This window comes from Procambarus clarkii, chromosome 28, assembly GCF_040958095.1.
Source record: "Procambarus clarkii isolate CNS0578487 chromosome 28, FALCON_Pclarkii_2.0, whole genome shotgun sequence".
Taxonomy (NCBI): domain Eukaryota; kingdom Metazoa; phylum Arthropoda; class Malacostraca; order Decapoda; family Cambaridae; genus Procambarus; species Procambarus clarkii.
In genome coordinates, this window is record NC_091177.1 from 7,815,325 (window position 1) to 7,835,557 (window position 20,233).

At 38.4% G+C, this 20,233-nt stretch overlaps 1 protein-coding gene across 13 annotated transcripts in view; it reads right to left on the reverse strand.

Moving 5' to 3' along the window:
- Trpm (transient receptor potential cation channel, subfamily M) overlaps positions 1-20,233 on the reverse strand; it is a 397,144-nt gene that overhangs the window by 32,614 nt on the left and 344,297 nt on the right. For all 13 annotated transcript variants that reach the window (XM_069332868.1, XM_069332863.1, XM_069332869.1 and 10 more), the window contains 7 exons: positions 17,216-17,357; positions 14,941-15,112; positions 11,619-11,749; positions 9,356-9,483; positions 3,760-3,964; positions 3,037-3,226; positions 1,488-1,699 (listed from right to left, as the gene is read on the reverse strand). In XM_069332868.1, coding sequence (XP_069188969.1) covers positions 1,488-1,699; positions 3,037-3,226; positions 3,760-3,964; positions 9,356-9,483; positions 11,619-11,749; positions 14,941-15,112; positions 17,216-17,357 — 1,180 coding nt within the window. The remainder of the gene's footprint in view (positions 1-1,487; positions 1,700-3,036; positions 3,227-3,759; positions 3,965-9,355; positions 9,484-11,618; positions 11,750-14,940; positions 15,113-17,215; positions 17,358-20,233) is intronic.

Below are 20,233 nucleotides of genomic sequence, written 5' to 3' on the forward strand. Positions count from 1 at the left end.
CAGCACAGGAACAGTGCGAGACGCAACAAAATGATGCAACACCGCGCCACAGATCCTACCTCAGAACGATGCACGTTGACTGACGGTCCCTCCCATATAACCCACCTCTCTCAGTTCGGGCAACGTAATAGTTGTCAACGACCAAAAGAAGTTTATATATAGAGTTTTTAGATTTTTTCTGAAAAATCTGATTGTTAGAACAGTCAGGTATGGTCACAATGACAAGACAACCATCACGGAAAGTTTTGTGGTGGTGGGGAGTGGTTATTTATGTCAAAAATGTATTAATTAACAGAGATTTTCACAAACATTATGCTAAAAGCTATGAGATTTTTACAGATTTTTTTTTATATTTTGGATTTTTGGTAAAAATATATTGAATTTTGAAGATCCTAGCCCCTTATATAAGCTCTCTTTTTTTTTATTTTTATTTTTCTTATCCAAAATGTATTCTGATGAGGCCAAAGAACTAGTTTAGCTCTAGTTTTCCTGTTTTATTAACTTGTTCCTTGGTAATTATTTTGTTACATTATCTTCAATATATCTATATGTTTGTTCACCATCAAACAAGATACCAAGTTCTTCTCTAATGTATTTTAAGATTTTGTTGTATTTAAAATACTGCCCACTTCTTCCTCCTTATTGGTTAGATGATCTAACTTTGTTTCAGTGAACCAGTCATATCTCTAACCATAGCTTGATACACTTAGAAGAGGCCTTAAATAATTTGACTTTCCTTTATGGCTATCTACACTTCACAATTCCTCTTCACTTTTCTTATTTCTTTTAAAACACTTCTTGCTAGTTTGAAAAGCTGTTTTTTTTAATTGTCTTCACTGTCTTTTATTTGCTTATATGATTTGTTGTTTTCAATAATAGATGTTAATCTTGGGTTTCCTTAGGGTTTGTCATTATATGGATCAACCTGATGGTGCCTGGGTCCATCTGTCTCTTCACCCCCTCCAACCCCGGACACTTTCTTTCCCCACACTTCACCCAGGTAAACTCTGGAAGTAAGCATCAAAACTCTTTGGAAAACACAACCCCTGAGTTTTATTTCAATCTTCATGAAAATCACGTGGGAATATGCCGATATTTCTTTAAAGACTGGCACTTGGGCTGATTCCAAGACTGGCTTAACCGCCTCCTCTTCTCATGTTTCAAGTTGCAAAATTAGGAGTCTGGCCTCCTACTTTGGATACACACATTCTTATTTTAATGTTTTTTCAGAGCCTTAATTAAGATATCTTTGAATGCATTACAAAGTTCATTTATAGTGTGAGGACCACCCACTGTTGGAGCTTTATCAAGGACACAAGGGCAGCCTCACCCTTTGGGTATGTGCCCACAGTTTGTGAAGTAGATGGGATACCACAGCCACAGCTTTTTACCTGTAACTACAAATGGGTAATAATACAACTAGAAAAATGATCAGATGGATAATATATGATTTTCAAAGATGAAATGCCAAATAAATTTTTTGTTACCTTTATATTAGTATTTTTTCTTGTCCTGAGTCCACCTAGCCAGAGGTCTGCTAAGAGTATCTGGCAGCATGTGTGTGATAACAGGGCTCGATGATTGACAGCAACAGCCAAGGAGAGGCAAGTTTGTTTAGACCAGTTTCTTAATTCGTAAGTTAAAAGCTGATGAGCACGATCATCATCTTGTTGATAGCAGAAGTCCAGCACTTCTAGAGCTGGTGCAAGAAGTTTTAACATAAATATATTTGAGCTTCAAAATACAACTACTATCCAAAACAAAAACATTAAAATTGTAATTAGAAATGATATATATGTCACCACAACAGACATGGATATTAATCCCAAGGTTTAGTAACTGTAAACAAGGCAATATAAGGGGTACAGAAGCATAAATATTACTATTTTAACGGGGTCTTGCTTGCCCTGTCTGCATTTAAAGTAGGAATGGTCATACTAATAGGGAGATAGGAGAACTGGGATTGATTGTCTGCAATTACTGATACTATAATGATACTCTGAGCTATCACATTTGATTGCCCCAAGGTAAGATCCAATATGTCATATGACAGGATCGAGAACAGTCATATTCGATGCCACAACCAATTTTCAGGTACAATTTGAAGTCATACAGTATCAGGTGCTGCAGACCCACTGCAGAAAAACAGCAACCGGCCCAATGTGATTGACATTCATCAAAACTAAAACGTTTTCAAGGAGAGTGAGTTTGATGACAAGTTATTAGTCAAGAATCATTCTCTTGTATTTGACAGGCAAAATGAATACTGCATCTTAAATAAAATGTGTCATTTTTGTTTCAGTGTTGGGTGAAGGTTGGTAATGATGGATTTGTACTTGCCTAAATGTTCTTCAGGGTTATTTTAAGAGGTTTGACTACCCTATTCTTCTGGTAAGATAAGTAACAAACCTGTATATAAAAAATAAATACAAATCTATTAGACCTGTAAGCGGTTGCCATAGACCTTACGGATCGAATGAAATCCCCAGTGTCATGAAATGGCTTCCACCCCATATAGTACTTTTGAGCATGGTCACAGTGAGTGAGACAGATTAGTGTCCTCTTTGTAATCTTTGTCATATAGAGCTTTGGAACTCCTGATGATTTTGGAATCCACTTTTGAAACTTTTTGTTACTCCTTGTTCTAGACGTTGCAGGGTTTAAAAATTCCTTATTGTTAAATTTGTTGATTCCATTCTATCTACTAGTGTTAGCATGTTCAAAGCCCCTCCCAACGAGGGATCTTGTAAAGACTTCTGAGTGCATGTATGATTTGAACTTTCTACTGCTCACTTCGGTTGGAATATATCCTCCAGTGCTCCCTAATACCTGTATGATCCTGCACGGATGTCTAAAATGTTTCGCTTACTTCTGATTGCTCAACTATACGATACGTTTTACCTTGGACAACAGAATATTACCTTCAGGGGTAACCAAGTAACATCCCTCGAAGTGAACTACAGTAGTATATAACAAAGCAGGTTTATTCAAATATAATATAAATATAATAAAAGTCATTCAAACAAATTAACTAACCAAGGGTTTCAAATTCTTTGGCATATCCTTTTAGCTCTTCATAGACTTCAGTCTCTAAGTCATCATCAGCAGCTTCATGTGCTAATGCCTTGAAGAGCTTAGCTGCTACTAAAGCTTTCGCAATTGCTTCCTCACCATGCTGCCACATCAACATTGCCATGCCTTGTCTCTTGGTCAACACTGCCCAAACCTAGAAATCAAATGAGATTATTAGCAAATATACTATCAAAGTCTAATCAATTTAAACATTTTACACTTTTATTTACAACAGCTAAAACAGCTTTATGAGCTGTCATAGTTATGCTTAAACAGCTTTGCTACAACTGCTTTGCCAAGTCTACAGAATTCACTCAATCTATATACATGCCTCAGCATATTAAGATATAAAGTGCAAATGATTTTCCAAAAGCTAATTCTTGTATAATGGATTTGGACTTCCAGTTTGGTGATCTTTGATAACAGATTCCAGTTTTTATCAGCATGCCTCCACTATGAGATTTAAAATACTGAAAGCATACATCTTGTTACCAATTAATTTATTATATTTGTTATAAATACTAATTATATAAATATATGTCTATCTGCAATATACTGCATAATGTTGCAAATATGCTTTATTAAAGTTACTTAATGTTGAACGTAGTGCAATAGTTCAAAATTTGAGGTTAATCAAGAATTTCCTGAAGTTTCAGATATTCTAAGTAACTAATGAATAAAACTTACCAGTAGTTCACTAAAGGGGTAATCAAACTCAAACTTGGAATACATATCGCCTTGACTTAAATAAGACTTTGGAGAGCTGTTGTAATTCTTTTGAAGTAGACTCTTGCTAGCTTGAAAAATGCTACTATTGTTACGAAGAAGCCGTGGAGATTTCATCATTGTATTTTCATAGACTGTGCGAAATTTTTTACGTGTGTAATATGATCTGAAAAGCAGAAAAAATAAGAAGTAATCATACAAGGCATTACATTACTTAAGTCATATATATAGTGTGGGTGTGTGTATAATTGCCTATGTAATTACCTAATTATCTAAGTGTAGTTAAAGGATGAGAGCTGCGCTCGTGGTATCCTGTCTTCCCAGTACAATACTGTACTCTGTCATATAATGATTTGAAATTACTGATGGTTTTTGCCACCACCACCACCACCTTCTCACTTGGCTTTACATGCAGCTTGCTTTTAATGAATTTATAGAAAAGCCCTGGATCTGCTTTACATTTGTCTGCTATACCTGTCTCAAAGTTCCTCTTCTCACTGTTGTGGAATTGTTTCTTGCTTGTTTGTAATGCTGGTATGTTTGTGTGTTAGGCCTATTCCGATATTGAACCCATTTTCTTGTCTTTTCTTCTCTGGGCCTCTCAATTTCTGTTGAACCAATTCTGTTTTTTGGTCCTGCATCTTTGTTTTGGTATGTTTGTGCGCCTTCATTGTATATTTTGCAAAATTTGGCATACATCTCATATATTTCCTTGTCTAGCAACAAGTCTGTCCAATTAAACTCATTAAAGAATTTTCTGTTCCCCCATAGTGTCCTTTTTTTAAATTGAGTTTATCAACTGTTTTAATGTCCCCATTCTCTTCTAGATTATATTGCAAAGCATATTTTATTTCGAACAGGACATAATCACTCTTTCCCAAGAAAGGAAGGTACTGGATGTCAAATATCTCCTCTTCTTTAGTGGTGAATATTAGATCCAGTATTGACAGAACATCCCCTTCCCTCATTCTTGTGGCCTGCTTGACATGTCGATGCATGAATCGTAAATACATGACTTTGTAAACCTAAACCAGAATGAGGTTTACAAATCTGCCTGTCCAAATGTCCTCCATTCTTGCTGCGTAAGCCTCTCAGTCTATTGCTTTCAAGTTGAAGTTCCCAGTACCAACAATCGTGACTTATCTCTATCTGCCCATACTACAGTCTCTCTCATGACCATTATGAGGCCCTCTTGTTTGTCATCCAGTTCTTTCTTTGCCCATGTGTTGCTTGCTAGTGAGCTTTAGATATTTATGATCAGATTATCATCCTGATTCTAGACCTGCAATGCCAATGTCAACTTCTCGAGGGTTTTCGATTATTAATACTCTTACCTTCGTGTGTTCTTTCACCAGCACAGTCACTCCTTCCCCCCCTCTTAGTTTTCATGTCACGTCTTCAAACGGAGTAGCCCCTTGGGAATACCATCTCATTTAAAATATTTTCTTCAAGTTTCATCTCTTGTTAGAGCAACAATACATGGGACCTTAAGCTGAATTATATCTCTTAGCTCCAGTATTTTTTATCTCACTCCATCTATGTTGGTATAAACAATTATCAGGAACATGTTCCCTTTACCTTTGTCCTTTACTCCCCCTTCCTTTAATGATTTTGTTTTGTCTTGTCTTTAAGTACCATTTCACTAGGTTTCCAGAACCTAACACTGTAGAAAAAAGAATTACTTTCTTCATTTCTTTTTCCCATTTAGACGTTTCGCTTTATCGAGATTTGTTTTCAGTTTTTCTCAGTCTTCCCTTGAGAGGTTTTGTCTTATTGACCAAAGTTTGCCAACCTTATCATTCTGCAATTTCCTGGCATTTCTAAACACTTATGTCATTTGTTTCACTCCATTAAATGTCACCCTTAAGGGGTAGTTCTTGTCCTTCTCAAATTTTCCTATTCTCCTAAAATCACTGACATTTTCCTTTGAATTGAGACCTCCTCCTAAACCTACTATTTTCTCTTGTGTAATCACGTAAATGTAGTTACAGAACAAAAGCTATGTTCGTGGTGTCCCATCTACCCTATAATCTTTGTTATACGAAGCTTTGATTTTTACCAATGGTTTTGTCATCCACCCCCTTCTCACTTAAAGTGTTTCAACTTTCTACACCTCTGTTCACAAAAGAGAACTTCAGTATATTTTTTGGTACCTTTGCTTCTTTAGCTTAAATCTATAGGCTCATCTTGAAGTTGAAAAGTTTAAAAAATCGTCCTTGTTAACTACAGGTATGTCGATTCCTGCCACAATTTTGTATGTGGTGATCATATTCCCTCTCTTCCTTCTAGCTTCATCTTTGCCACATTTAATGCCTCAAACGTCTCCTCATAGCTCACTTTTTAGTTTTGGAAGCCATTTAGTAGCATGTCCTTGCAATATTTCTATTTTTTTTGTATAGTGCTTTTAGAGATATGGACATCATACATCATACAGCTGCTGCATATTCTAATTTTGGTCTCGCAGGCAGAGAGACTCTGCAACACAACAACAAAGGCAGCGTGGAGGTGACTTGTAAAACAAAAAATTGTGAGAAACGATGGCAACCGACGTCAAGGAAAACGGTAACAGCAACCTGGCCCTTAACACGGGTTACCTTACCTTATTCTGTAATGATTCCAATAATGAAATAATGGGATGATTCTGGGGCTTAGCATCCCCGTGGCCCAGTCCTCAACCAGGCTATTTGGCGTGGCTGCTCGCAGCCTGACATATGAATCACAGCCTAGTTGATCGGGTATCCTTTGGAGGTGTTTATCAAGTTCTCTCTTGAACACTGCGAGGGGTTGGCTAGTTATGTGTAGTGGAAGCATGTTGAACAGTCTCGGGCCTTTGATGTTGATAAGAGTTCTCTCTCAGAGTACCTACTGCAACTCTGCTTTTCAATGGAGGTATTATGCACATCCTGCCATGCCTAATGGTTTCATGTGATGTTATTTCTGTGTGCAGGTTTGGGACCAACCCCTCTAGTATTTTCTACGCATAAATTATTACCTCTCTCTCCCGCCTGCGCTCAAGAGAATACAGATTTAGGTATTTTAGTTGTTCCCAATAGTTTAGATGTTTTACTGAGTTGATTATAGCAGTAAAGGACTTTGTACACTATCCAGGTCACCAATTTCACCAGCTTTGAAAGGGGCTGTCATTGTGCAACAGTATTCCACTCTAGAGAGCACTAGCAACTTGGAGTATCAACATTGGTGTAGCATCTCTAGTTTGAAAAATTCTTATCCAACCTGTCATTTTTTCTTGTAGTTGTGACAGCTACCTAATTATGTTCTTTAAAGGTAAGGTCTTCCGACATGAGTACACCCAAATCCTTTACATTGCTTTTTCGTTCTGTTATGATTTTACTGTGTTTTGTACATGGTTTCTGTTTTTATATTAAAAAATTTTCTGTAGTGCAGGAGCTGGAACTTATCCTCATTAAATACCATATTATTTTCTCTAGCCCATTGAAAGACCTGATTTACATCTGATTGGAGGTTTGCTGTGTCCTCTATGTTGTCTACTCTCATAAAAATCCTAGTGTCATCTGCAAAGGATGATACAATACTATAGATTGTGTCCTTGTCTATGTCTAATATGAGGATGAGAAAAAGTACTGGAACAAGCACAATACTCTGGGAAACTGAGCTCTTCCCGGATGATGGTCTGCATTTTATTTTGTTGACTATTACACATTGGGTTCTGTTAGTCAGGAAATTGTAGATCCATCTGCCTATTTCTAGGCAGATGGACCTTCTAATTTCTAGTAATTCCTTTTGAATGCATTTTGTGTGCAATAACACCATGGTCACATTTGTCGAAGGCTTTTACAAAATCTGTGTAAATTACATCAGCGCTTTGCTTGTCTTCCATGGCATCTAAGGTCATCTTATAATGGTCCAGCAACTGTGAGAGGCAAGAGCGCCCTGTTCTGAAACCATGTTGTCCGGGATTATGGAGATGCTGCGATTCCATGTATTTTGTGATCTTACTTCTTAGCACTCTTTTCAAAGATTTTTATGATGTGTGATGTTAGTGTTATCAGTCTGTAATTTTTTGCCTCTACCTTATTTCCTCCTTTATGGAGTGGTTCAATCTTTGCTGTTTTTAGCATGTCAGGGATAATGCCAGTATCTAGGCTCTACCTCCAAAGAATGTGAAGGGCCTGCAACAGTGGTTTTTTACAGTTCTTGATGAATATGGAGTTCCAAGAATCAGAGGGGCCCTGGTGCACAGTGCATAGGCATACTGTCTATGGCTTCTTCAAAATCCAGTGGGGATAGGGAAACATCTGATATATGATTTGATGTTGGCATCACATCCATGAAAAGTTTATCTGGGTTATCAATCTTTAGTGTGGCTCGCGAGTGGCTCGCTGAAAACAGAGTCATACTGAATCCTCAGTATTTTGCTCATTACTTTGTTGTCATCTGTGAAAGTTCCATCTCTCTTTCACAGGGGCCCGATACTAGATGTAGTTTTTTTTATCCTGATTTTACATAGGAGAAAAAATATGTTAGATTTCTCTCTATTTTACTGATGGGCTTTTGCTCTCTTTGTCTCTCTTGGATTTTATATGATTTTTGTAGCTTTAGTTAAATCATTTCTATTTCTCTACCTAACCTCCTTTGTCATTCTTGAGTTAGGGTATGATTCTCAAGTTGTTCTGCGATTCATTTTCTTCGCCTATAGAGGGAACGCCATTCCTGTTCCAGTCTGCACTGAGACACACTTGTAAATTTGTCGTCTCATTAAAACTTTGGGGAAAAAGAGAACTGATGCGCATAACTGAATTAGCAAAATTTGTATGATGCTTTATGTGAGGGATCATGATGGGTAAGTAGATATGCATGTTTATATATGAGTATGTATGTAAAGCAGTGGTCTACATTAATGGCTCACAACCAAGGATCCTGGATTTGATTTCCACGAGGGACAAAACATGGTTGGGCACATTTCCTTTCACTTGAGCACTTGATTTACTGCTATTTACCTAGCAGTAAATAGGTATCAAGGAGTTAGGCAACTGTTGTGTGTTGCCAAAGTTTTTGCTAATGCCACAGCTTTGTAGTGGCATTAGCTGGTCTAAGCTGACGGATGGGGGGCTGACAGCTGAGTGACAGCGCTTTGGATTCGTAGTACAGAGGTTCTGGGTTTGATCCCCAGTGGAGGCGGAAACAAATGGGCAGAGTTTCTTTCACCCTGATGCCCCTGTTACCTAGCAGTAAATAGGTACCTGGGAGTTAGACAGCTACTACGAGCTGCTTCCTGCGGGTGTGTAACAAAAAGGAGGCCTGGTTGAGGACCGGGCCGCGGGAACGCTAAGCCCTGAAATCACCTCAAGATAACCTCAAGAAAAAGCTACCCGGAACTGATTAATCGTGTATAATTTACTATTGAAATAATGGATTATTGGAGCACAAGATAAGCAATCTTTTAGTTTTTCAGTTCATTCCTGTATAACTGAGATTACTTGAAAATAACCATTAAGAATTTTTAAGTATTGTAATGAGATAACTCCATAAATTAGAAGGGTGAGGAAAAAAGGTAACTACAGTACGAAATACCCACCTGTATGCACCGCCCATTAATTTATTAACAACAAGGCCAATGTCTATTAGTGTGTAGCGGTAATCGCGAGGTATATTCTTTTTTACATCACGGATTATGTAGCGTAATGTGTTAGATGGTCCACATTTCTGAAAAAAATATAGAAACTGTAGAAGACAGATCAAATGTCAAACATTATTTTACATGGCACACAACAACTGCAAAGTAAAACCATGCAACAAGTGCACAGATGAAGACAAGTAAAACATCTTCACCCGAGAAGATGAAAGTGAAATAAGGCAACAAAGGTATTCAATACATATAAACTATGTTAATACATGTACATAAAATAATAGTGACAAAAATATTAAAAAATAAGACGTTAAGAGAATTGAAATGCTACGAAGTGGCCATTTGGTTGTCTTCCTAGGCAAAGTCATGATCCACCTAGGATACTACGGGCCAGAGGCCAGATTCACAAAGCAGTTACTCAAGTACTTACGAACGTGTACATCTTTCCTCAATCTTTGACGGCTTTGGTTACATTTATTAAAACACTTTACAAGCATGAAAACTTCCCGATCAACTGTTGTTGTTGTTGTTATAAACAGCCTCCTGGTGTTTCAGAGCTCATTAACTGTTTAATAATTGTAAACAAAGCCGCCAAAGATTTAGAAAAGATGTACAGGTTCGTAAGTGCTTGCGTAACTGCCTCGTGAATCTTATCCCAGGCTCTTGTCCACTTTTTGACCCACTGTAACGAGGCACTTTGCCATTAGTCTCACCATATAGTGAAGGGGTAGCATGATGGAGGAGTGTCTACCTCAATCTACTACTGAGAGAGGCTGCTCACTACATCAATAATGAGCAGATCAAACCTCTTAACACCTCCATCAATAACTGGCAATACAAGGAAAACAATTTTATATTCTTAGCTACTGAGTGGAAATTGATGTTCCACAGGGCTCTGTTCTAGGGCCATTGCTCTTTCTGATTTATGTAAGTGAGCTTGTACCTGTCAATGTTTGCCGGTGATGAAAAAGTAACGATGAGAGTAAGAACTAAAGAGGACTGTAGGGTGCTGCAAGAAGACCCTAAAAACTTCAGGTGTTGTCAGATTAATGGCTGCTGGAATTCAATTGAAACAAATGTAAAGTAATAAAATAAAGTAATGAAGGGAGATAAGGAACCTGAATATAACTATACCCTAAGAGGAAGGGATTTACAAAAAACAATAATTGAAAAAGACCTGAAAATAGACATAATCCCAATACTAACACCAAAAGCTCATGAGAACAGGATAACATCAGTAGAACATGGGAAGTTAGCTAACATAAGAACATCATTGAAGTAGCTAAACAAAGAGCTCTCAAGTCCATACACACTGCATGTGTGAGACCAATACTTGAGTATGCACCACCAGCATGGAACCCCACACCTTGTGAAACATAAAACAGAAACTTGAGAAAGTTCAGAGGTTTGCAGTTAGATTAGTACTAGAATTGAGAGGGCTCATCTATGAGGACAGGTTGAGGGGACTCATGATTACAATCTTAGAAGAGAATAGAAGCAGAGTGGATATGATCACTATATATAAGATTCTGAAGCAAACAGATAAAGTGGACAAAGAAAGTAAAAAAATGAGAGAGGATGTAGGACAAGAGGACTGCTAGAAGCTGGACACGCAGTTGAGTTGTAAAGATATAAGGAAGTTTCATTCCCTGCACAGATGGTTGGCAAGTGGAATGCATTGAAGGAAGAGGTGGTTGAAGCCAGTTCCATCTTGAAAGTTTAACAAAAAATGATAGGTAAGCACTTCCAACCAGTAGCATTGAGGTTGAAAGTCTACCGTGTATATACACTCTGGCTTCCTGTCCCCCCCGACACAATGAATTATTATTATTTATGTCCTTACTGCATGATATTCAGGACTTCATACTCCATGAGGTGATTAACTGCAAACAATATTTAAATGCAAATCACTATCATTTTAGACTATCCTGTCAGAATTAAGAGATTAATTTTCAGTGGAAATATTACCTGCTTTAAAAGAAGAAAATAAAACCAATACATTACTTAATACTAAACCAGTTCATTTTTATTATCATTATAGGTGATAAAAGCTCAGCCTTTGACCTAAAAATTCAAATAAAAGCAGTTTGTCTGTGCATTGAGTGCTCTTATGATTGCTATTATATGCCTAGAGAAAGATAACAACATTATTACGAGAATTTAAACCAACATATGATTTTATTTACATGACTGAGTCATTACAAATACTTACTGAATTATAAAGTTCTTCAAGTTTTTGGATGCTAAGGAACTTGTTCATAGTAACACCTTGTTCCAGGAGAAGCTTAACAAACTCTATGCGATCATTCACTAGTGCATCCATCATTGCTTGTTCCAAGGCACCTGTGTGAAAAATAGTTTATATAATCTGACTAAGTCTACTGTATATGAAGATGTAATTTTCAAAACAACCCTCCCCCCTCCCCATACATTCAGTCACACATCCAAATAAGAATAATATCTTGTGTGCGAGATCTTCAAATGATGGAAATGCTGTATACTTAGCAAATTATGGAAAGACTAGGAAGGTTTTAATGTACACAGGAAAGAATAGTTTTGATTAAAGCCTTACCAAGCTTTAGAAAAAGAATGGGATCAATACTGAAACTGAGAATGTAAAAGTTTTGCTAGAGTAGCTCGATAAGAACCAGTGATGTTAGGCATCGCCCTTGAATCGGTGAAATGCTAAGAAAAAAAACATGCATGAGGACCAGAAAGAGAAAATGGCTGATATGGTACATGAAAGCATCGAAGTGCCTGCCAAGCCACCTCATATTGGCAGCTCAAAGGTGCTGGATAAGAACCAACATCCCAAGCTCTCTAGAGGTGGAAATCGCCAGCAAATCCTTCTGAAGACATGGGTCAGGACAAAATCTGGGTTGTGGCACTTGGAGAGCAGGGAAGTGCAAATTATCATGTGACCTGCAGCACACTCCAGTTTCTCAAGGAGGACCATCAAGAGCATCAGGACTGGAGGAAAAAGATGTATCATCTCTCACTGGTTTCAATCGAGATAAAATGCATCTCCAACAACTGCATTATAGACATAGGACAAAGTAACATACATGAAAAGTTTATAGTTTAAGCAGACATGAGCAAATTAACCTAGGGACTGCTGAAGGTGTGGAATATCCAAAAGAGCAAGGATCTGTCTAAATCCACTCTGTCCAGATCATACAAAAGCAAGAGGCCATCTGCCTACCTATTCAGTGCTTTGTGAATGTAGACCAGTATGAGGGCTAAAGTTTGGAAAAGCTAGAAAAGTTATGGTGAGTATCCATTGTCACAATAGTAGACCTGGAAGAGCCCCCAGTCAAGACAATGCATCCCCGGGGATGTATTGCCTATCAGAATGAAGATGCATTGATAAGCCCTTCAGTGATACATCAGAGCTTAAGCCATAGAACCGCAATCTCCTGCACAGTAATGCAAGTTTGCACCAATATTGGAGGCCATCTACCCAGATTGGTATGGTGAAGACTTGAGAGAGAACCCCAGCCTCAACCCACCTGAACAGGTCATTGTACAGTGTAACACGAGAAATGGAAGTGGAGGCATCCAACAAGTGAGGTAAAAAAAAACACGTCAAAATTTAAGAGTTCAGTGACTCCATACATAGCTTCAGGGAAAAGAGAAGGGTTGATATGATAACCCAAAAGGCACAAGAACATGTACCCAGTCAACTGAAGGTTGAGAGAGAGAGACATGCCAAAGTACTTATTAAAGCTCAACTTCTGCCATAAAACTTTGTCACAATTGTGGTTTTTGTCATATGGCTACAGACAAGCATGTGGTGGAAATCAAGGCACTGTTAATGACAACCATCTAGGGAGCCGGTTGGCCGAGCGGATAGCACGCTGGACTTGTGATCCTGTGGTCCTGGGTTTGATCCCAGGCGCTGGCGAGAAACAATGGGCAGAGTTTCTTTCACCCTATGCCCCTGTTACCTAGCAGTAAAATAGGTACCTGGGTGTTAGTCAGCTGTCACGGGCTGCTTCCTGGGGGTGGATGCCTGGTCGAGGACCGGGCCGCGGGGACACTAAAGCCCCGAAATCATCTCAAGATAACCTCAAGAAATCTCAAGATAACCATGATCAACCCAAGCAGGTTTAGAGGAGGTTTACTGACAACTTGTTGGCACCAAAAGCTTTAGGAGAAACATGCATTTCTAAAATAATTTTTACCTTCCCCTCCCCTCGCAAGCAAAGGCAACTTGGCCTCAGTTGTTAATACAAGCATTCAACCTTTCCACACATTCTCCTTTTTCAGTACAAAAAAATATGGTGACTGCTTTGAATGTGATTACTAAAGCTGCAAGTGAAATTTTTCAGCAGATATTTGAAAGGCTTCTTCTAAATATTATAATGCTGTACTTGAAACAGACTGAAAATATCTGCAAATGAATCCACATGTAATAATTAGTCATTACAGATAATTTTACATCCTCAAAAATCAACTTTTTATACAGTACAGTAAAAGCAAAACTTTTTAAGGCATAAAAATATTAACATTTTATTATGTTGGACAAAATACTACTAAAACTAAGTTACCGTGCCAAACAAAGTATACAGTGGTACCTCAGAATACAAGTGTCCCTGTATACGAGTTTTGCAGAATACGAGCAGGATTTGCTCGGAAAATTTGCCTCGGAAGGCGAGGGTTGCCTCGGAACACGAGTTTGTTGATACACGTACAGGCCGACTAGCGCTTGGTGGCACGGCGATCGCGCCTCAGTTTACCAGTGTCTCGTGCCCAGTGACTATCCCACCTTAATTCTTCACAAGGATTTACAGTTTTTTTACTTTTTTTTGGCCATTTGAGCATAAAAGTTGTTATATATCTCGCCATGGGTCTCAAGAAAGCCATTGGTAAGGTTCAACCTAAGAAAATAGCTGTTAGTAAAGACAGTAAAGGATGTCCCATCTTGATTAAGAAAATGTGTGAAGTATGGGAAGAACTGTAAAGTTTTGTTGAAAAAACTCGCCCAGATAAAGCTGTAGCAGGCCGTTGCATTGACCTTTTAAATGACAATGTGATGTCTTACTACAGACAAGTGTTAAAACGTAGGGAAAAACAAGTGTCTTTAGACAGATTCTTAGTAAAACAAGCAAGTCCTAGTGGTATGCAGGCAAAATGTGCCAGTGTGTGCACACCAGTGAACTCCTCACTGCCTGATGTTATAATGGAAGGGGACTCCCCTTCCAAACAATAACACCTCTCCTCCTCCCTCCTCCTCACCATCTTCCATACGCCTACAGCATTCAACAACAAGGGTAAGTAATAACTTGAACATAGTTTTGTAGGTTTATTTAGATGAATTAGGTATAAAATTTAATTTGAAGTGAGGTTTTTGGGTAGTCAAGAACGGATTAATTCACTTCCCATTATTTCTTATGGGGAAATTAGCTTCAGATTACGAGTTTTCGGAATACGAGCTGTCTCCAGGAACGGATTAAACTCTTAAACCGAGGTACCACTGTATAGAGTAACAAAACTGTATATTTTAAAATACTGTACTTGTAAAAACTTCTTACCTTGAGACCACTCAACATCTTCAATAAAAACATGAGATCTGGCTATGTCCACTCGATTCCACGTAAGAGCCAGGGACAGTTGCTCAGGCGGGTTGAGTCTCTGAGCATGCAATAGTGCAGAGAGTATGCTTTGGTCTAACTCGGAACCTTCTTTCAAACGGAAGACGGTGATCTGTTAAAAAAATATTAATTATGAAATTAGACTCGATACCGAAAGGTAAACTATCCAACTACTGTATATTGATTAAAACTAATGACATAAAGTACCCTCATAGCCTAGAGCATTATAATGTTACATGAAACAATATATATTATTAATAAATACTGGATCAAGGATCATGAGTCAAGTAGGGGACATTCTTGGTACGGTGGTACAAAAAGCTTTTTAATCGGTTCCTGCTGAGTCGATAACCCTTCACCTGTGACTATAATTAAATACAACTCTATCCATGTGCACAACAAACAAAAATAGTGCATTGCTTGCTATACAATGCCCCTTCCAGTTTGGGATCTTGTGGCAATAAGTTGATACCAAAATGCTGTACACCCAAGTTGGGCACCTGTGACATTTTCAGCTTACCGAGAGCCAGGACTGATATCTAGACCCATCAAAGATAAGTATGGACATATTGGCAAAGAATGTCAAAGTGTGGCATACTTCTGTACATCATGAGCACATAGATAAACATCAAGGTGGCTGAACTTCATGAGCCTCTTGATGATCTGAGAGAACCAAGCCGTGGAACTTAGAACATTAGAAACTAACATGTGCTACTGCTTTGAATATTCAGTGAAAATTGAGCATGGGTAACACCACACTGCAGCCACTGGACAAAGTGTTCTAAACCCTGGCTAGACAAATTGAGCGTCAATGACTAATGGCCATATGTGAATGCTAGCTGCTTCTTTACCAGAAAGGCAGGAGAGGACTGAAGATAGAGATTGATACCCAACCCTGGAAAAGCAAAAAGCCCCATTTCAGACAAGAGAATTAAGCTCACTAATGACTCATAATAGCCAAAGTCAAGAAAATAGCCTTAAAAAATCTTCAGGAGACTGAGAGACCTGAAAGTGAGTAGAGGACAAAAAAACACAGACCTGATTCAACAATCAAGTGGGTTCAGGAGGTACACCAATCGGCTGATGGTGGAAGAAGGTGAAAAAAAATAAACCCTGAAATCAAGTACAGCTTCTCCAAGGCCATAGAATTATAGTCAACAGTAGTGGGCGCATAAAAAAAAAATCCAGGTAAGAAATGTAACCTACACAACCAAGTTGCCACTTTACAGCAGTGGGCTCTAATAATTTTTATTATGAAATGCTACACCATCTCCCTACCCTGGCCTGTGGGCTGCTCCAAGCAACAGCCTGTTTCGACCAAGTTATCACAAGTCACGGATTGTCTCTCAACCTGGCCTCAGGCCGAGGTTGAGAGACAAACTCTTGAAACCTCATCCAGGTACTGTATGCCCATCTCTTTGGGTTTTTATTGCAGATTTGTAATCAGATCTGTGATACCGAGTCCATCCCAAACACCTGGCTAAATGCTGCTGTTCTCCCAGTTAAGAACCCGGGTTTGAAGAGCACTTTGCCTGGGTATTCTTGCCCAATTGCCCCAACCAGATGTGTATAATTAACATGTGCCTTAAGTGTTTTAGAATATAATCATTGCCTCATTTCCCCCTCAACTTGGCTTTGAGAAGTGTTGCAACACAACTGTCATCCTGGTCAACTTGGAAGTCTATATTCATAGTGCATTTTTAGTTGGTATTTCTGTTGCTGTGCTTTTTGACCCAGAGAATGCATATGACATTACCTGGAGGTATAATATACTGGCTCTCTTGCATTCTTTTGACCTCCAAGGCAATTTGCTGCTTTTCTTCCAAAGTTTCATCTTTGGCAGCACTGTATCTTCAAACCTTAGAGGGTAGTTATTGTCATACATTGATCCCTGGGGTACTAAGGTAATTGCTTACTATTTCAGTTATCCACCACTCAGGAATGTAGCCTGTCAAGCCATACCACAAACACATAATGTATGACACTTCTAACAGATATTAATACATCTCTGGAACATGTACATTCTAAACATGTAAAAAATATTCCTTCCGAGTATTACTAGAACCAGGGAAAACTCGTAAAATACAATAAGATCTCGATAGTTATTTTCCCTGTTCCAATCACAGCCTCTAGATATGGTTGCTCAAATTTAAGTTTCATATTAACTTCAAAGCATTACATATACAACATTAAACGAAACGCTGCAGGTACTTACGAGATCCCTCTTGCGAACACATTGCAAGATCTCGGCGAAGAGTTTTTCTGCTTGTAGCGGTCTGAGCTCAAACACCCTCTCAAGTGCTAATAAAATGGTGTCACGGTTTGCTTCGATCATATTCAGCCCGCTGGAAGCATATCTAGGGAAGAAACGGGTAAGTTTATGTTCAAAAGTGGTTATATTTATAACTTCCAATGTATTAAAACATATCACATACAATATTACAAATGTACTTCAGTTCTGAAGATAATCTGAAAGGAGTGTTTTCAACTATGTTATGGCTATCATTGAACAAATTATTAAGGAAGTCAAACATTAATTTGATACAATAAGAGACTGTATACTTAAAATTTCTTTCCAGTCAAATATTAATTGAGCAGATGTTATACACACAATGCAAAATACAGTACATAAATAAAGAAAACTAAATACAAATATAATTAAATGCTGAAAATACAAAATCAAGAATCCAAAATTTCTATCCTGAAAAGATTTAAACAAAAAAAAAATGAATGGGGTGAATGAAATGATCTTCTCAGAGTTGTTACCTTGGTCACTCTTAAAGGCATTTGTCCTGCCCGAAACGCTTTGCGTAATAGTGGCTTTAGGCATTGTATGTACTAGCTCTATCTATAAATTAATCAATTTTTGTATTACCCCTTGTATGTATGTATTTTACCTAAATAAACATTTGAATTTGAATTTGAGGCATGAGACATTTGGTTCACCTAGGGCAGTATTCCCATGCCAGGCCCCATGAATTGAATACCCCAATGTGACAAGTCTTTAATCCTTGGGCTGCATCCCTGTTTATTTAAGACAATGCCCTGGTGTCATGGAAACAAAAAATTCTCCAATGTGTTTTCTTCTAATATTGTTGGAATGCATTTCCTAATCATGGAGGAAAAAATAAATAAAAAAATGGTGACTTTGGCTGTGGCTGAGAGGAAATATTGCGATGATGTCATGATTCACAAGCACTCGTGGAGCAATTGCCCAGGGCTAAGCATGAGGTGGGATTTAATGCGAAGATATTGTTACATATTCATTTCAATGTCATTGATTTGTTATTCCCGTTTTTGGCACTATTATTCAACTGTGTCAATTGATAAATTTGTATAATAAAATCGGTGAAACATTTGTATGCTTAAATATAGTCAATAATATGCATACCACATTATATTCTTAGAACTATAAAACATACTGTTTTTCCTGTTATTACACTGCATATACATATTAATTATCTACATTTGTATGCACCATTACAAACCAGTAAGCAGTTCTGGTGGGTGTAATATCATAACCAGCAATCAGAGTTCAACCTAGATCCACATATTTTGCAAAAGTTGTAGCTACATGCATTGAATATATAATAATCATTTTTAATGCTCTTACCATGTTTTTTTTTTTTCAAGTGCTTTGATGTGCACAATATTTTATTCTCTGAAAATAGAACATACTGTTTTTGCTGTCAATACACTGCATGCAAGTGTTATATATAATTATCTACATTTTTATGCACCATTACAAACCAATTAAGTAGTTCTGGTGGTGAGAGTGGTAATCTCATAATCCAAGCACAGCATAGTACCACACGCTAGTCAGTTGCTGATGGCACCTGACAAAGCTAAGTGTCTCCCCATATACTATGCACATCACTAACTTTAGCTACAACACTGCTATTATCAGAATCCTGGTCACAAAATATTGAAGATGAATCATTTTTCACAAGTTCATTTTCTAAAAAAACATGAGGTCCCGTTTCATAATAAATAGATGCACCAAGCTGCGGCTGTATGCTGTGAACCTCACAATCGGCACTGGGTTTACTAGTATCTGTACATAGTCTTTATTACAGTCAGGATCTTCTACAACACTATCATTGTTCAGCCCATCTTCTTGTCTTGGTAGTACTTATAGTAATGATGACGACCATAGTATATACTGTATACCGACGTACAACACAATTAGAAAGTAGAAATCTGAACTAGAGTTGGCCAAACCAGAAAATAATTTTTTTACTTGTGTTGCTTTGATAAACTAACCTAACCTAACCTTCCTAGGCCTAATACATGATATCTGAGGCCTAATATAGTACATGTGTGCTATACTAGACCTAGGAATATTTAAGTTTGTTTTTTAGCTTCATTTATTTTAAAAGAATTCCTTACTAGTCAATATACTACTACTGTATCAATGGCCTCCCGGTGCATCGTCTGGTCAACCAGGCTGCTGGGTGCAGCTGCTTGCAGCCTGGCATATAAATCCCAGCCTGGTTGATCAGGTATCCTTTGGAGGTGTTTACAGAGTTCTCTCTTGAGCACAGTGAGAGGTCGGCCAGTTTTGCCCCTTATGTGTAAAGGGAGAGTGCTGAAAAGCTTGGGCCTTTGATGTTGATACCTGGATGATACCTGGTTGATGGGGTTCTGGGAGTTCTTCTATTCCCCAAGCCTGGCCCGAGGCCAGGTTTGACTTGAGAGTTTGGTCCACTAGGCTGTTGCTTGGAGTAGCCTGCAGGCCTACATGCCTACCACAGCCTGGTTGGTCCAGCACTCCTTGGAGGAAACAAGATTGTTTCCTCTTGAAGATGTCCACGGTTGTTCCGGCAATATTTCTTATATTTGCTGGGAAGGTGTTGAACAATTGTGGACCTATGATATTTATGCAGTGCCTAGGGAGCCGGTCGGCCGAGTGGACAGCACGCTGGACTTGTGATCCTATGGTCCCGGGTTCGATCCCAGGCGCCGGCAAGAAACAATGGGCAGAGTTTCTTTCACCCTATGCCCCTGTAACCTAGCAGTAAAATAGGTACCTGGGTGTTAGTCAGCTGTCACGGGCTGCTTCCTGGGGGTGGAGGCCTGGTCTAGGACCGGGCCGCGGGGACACTAAAAAAAGCCCCGAAATCATCTCAAGATCTCAAGAAGATGGCACCCCTGCTCTTCACTGGTTCTATTCTGCATTTTCTTCCATGTCGTTCACTCCAGTGCATTATTATTTTATTGTGTAGATTTGGTA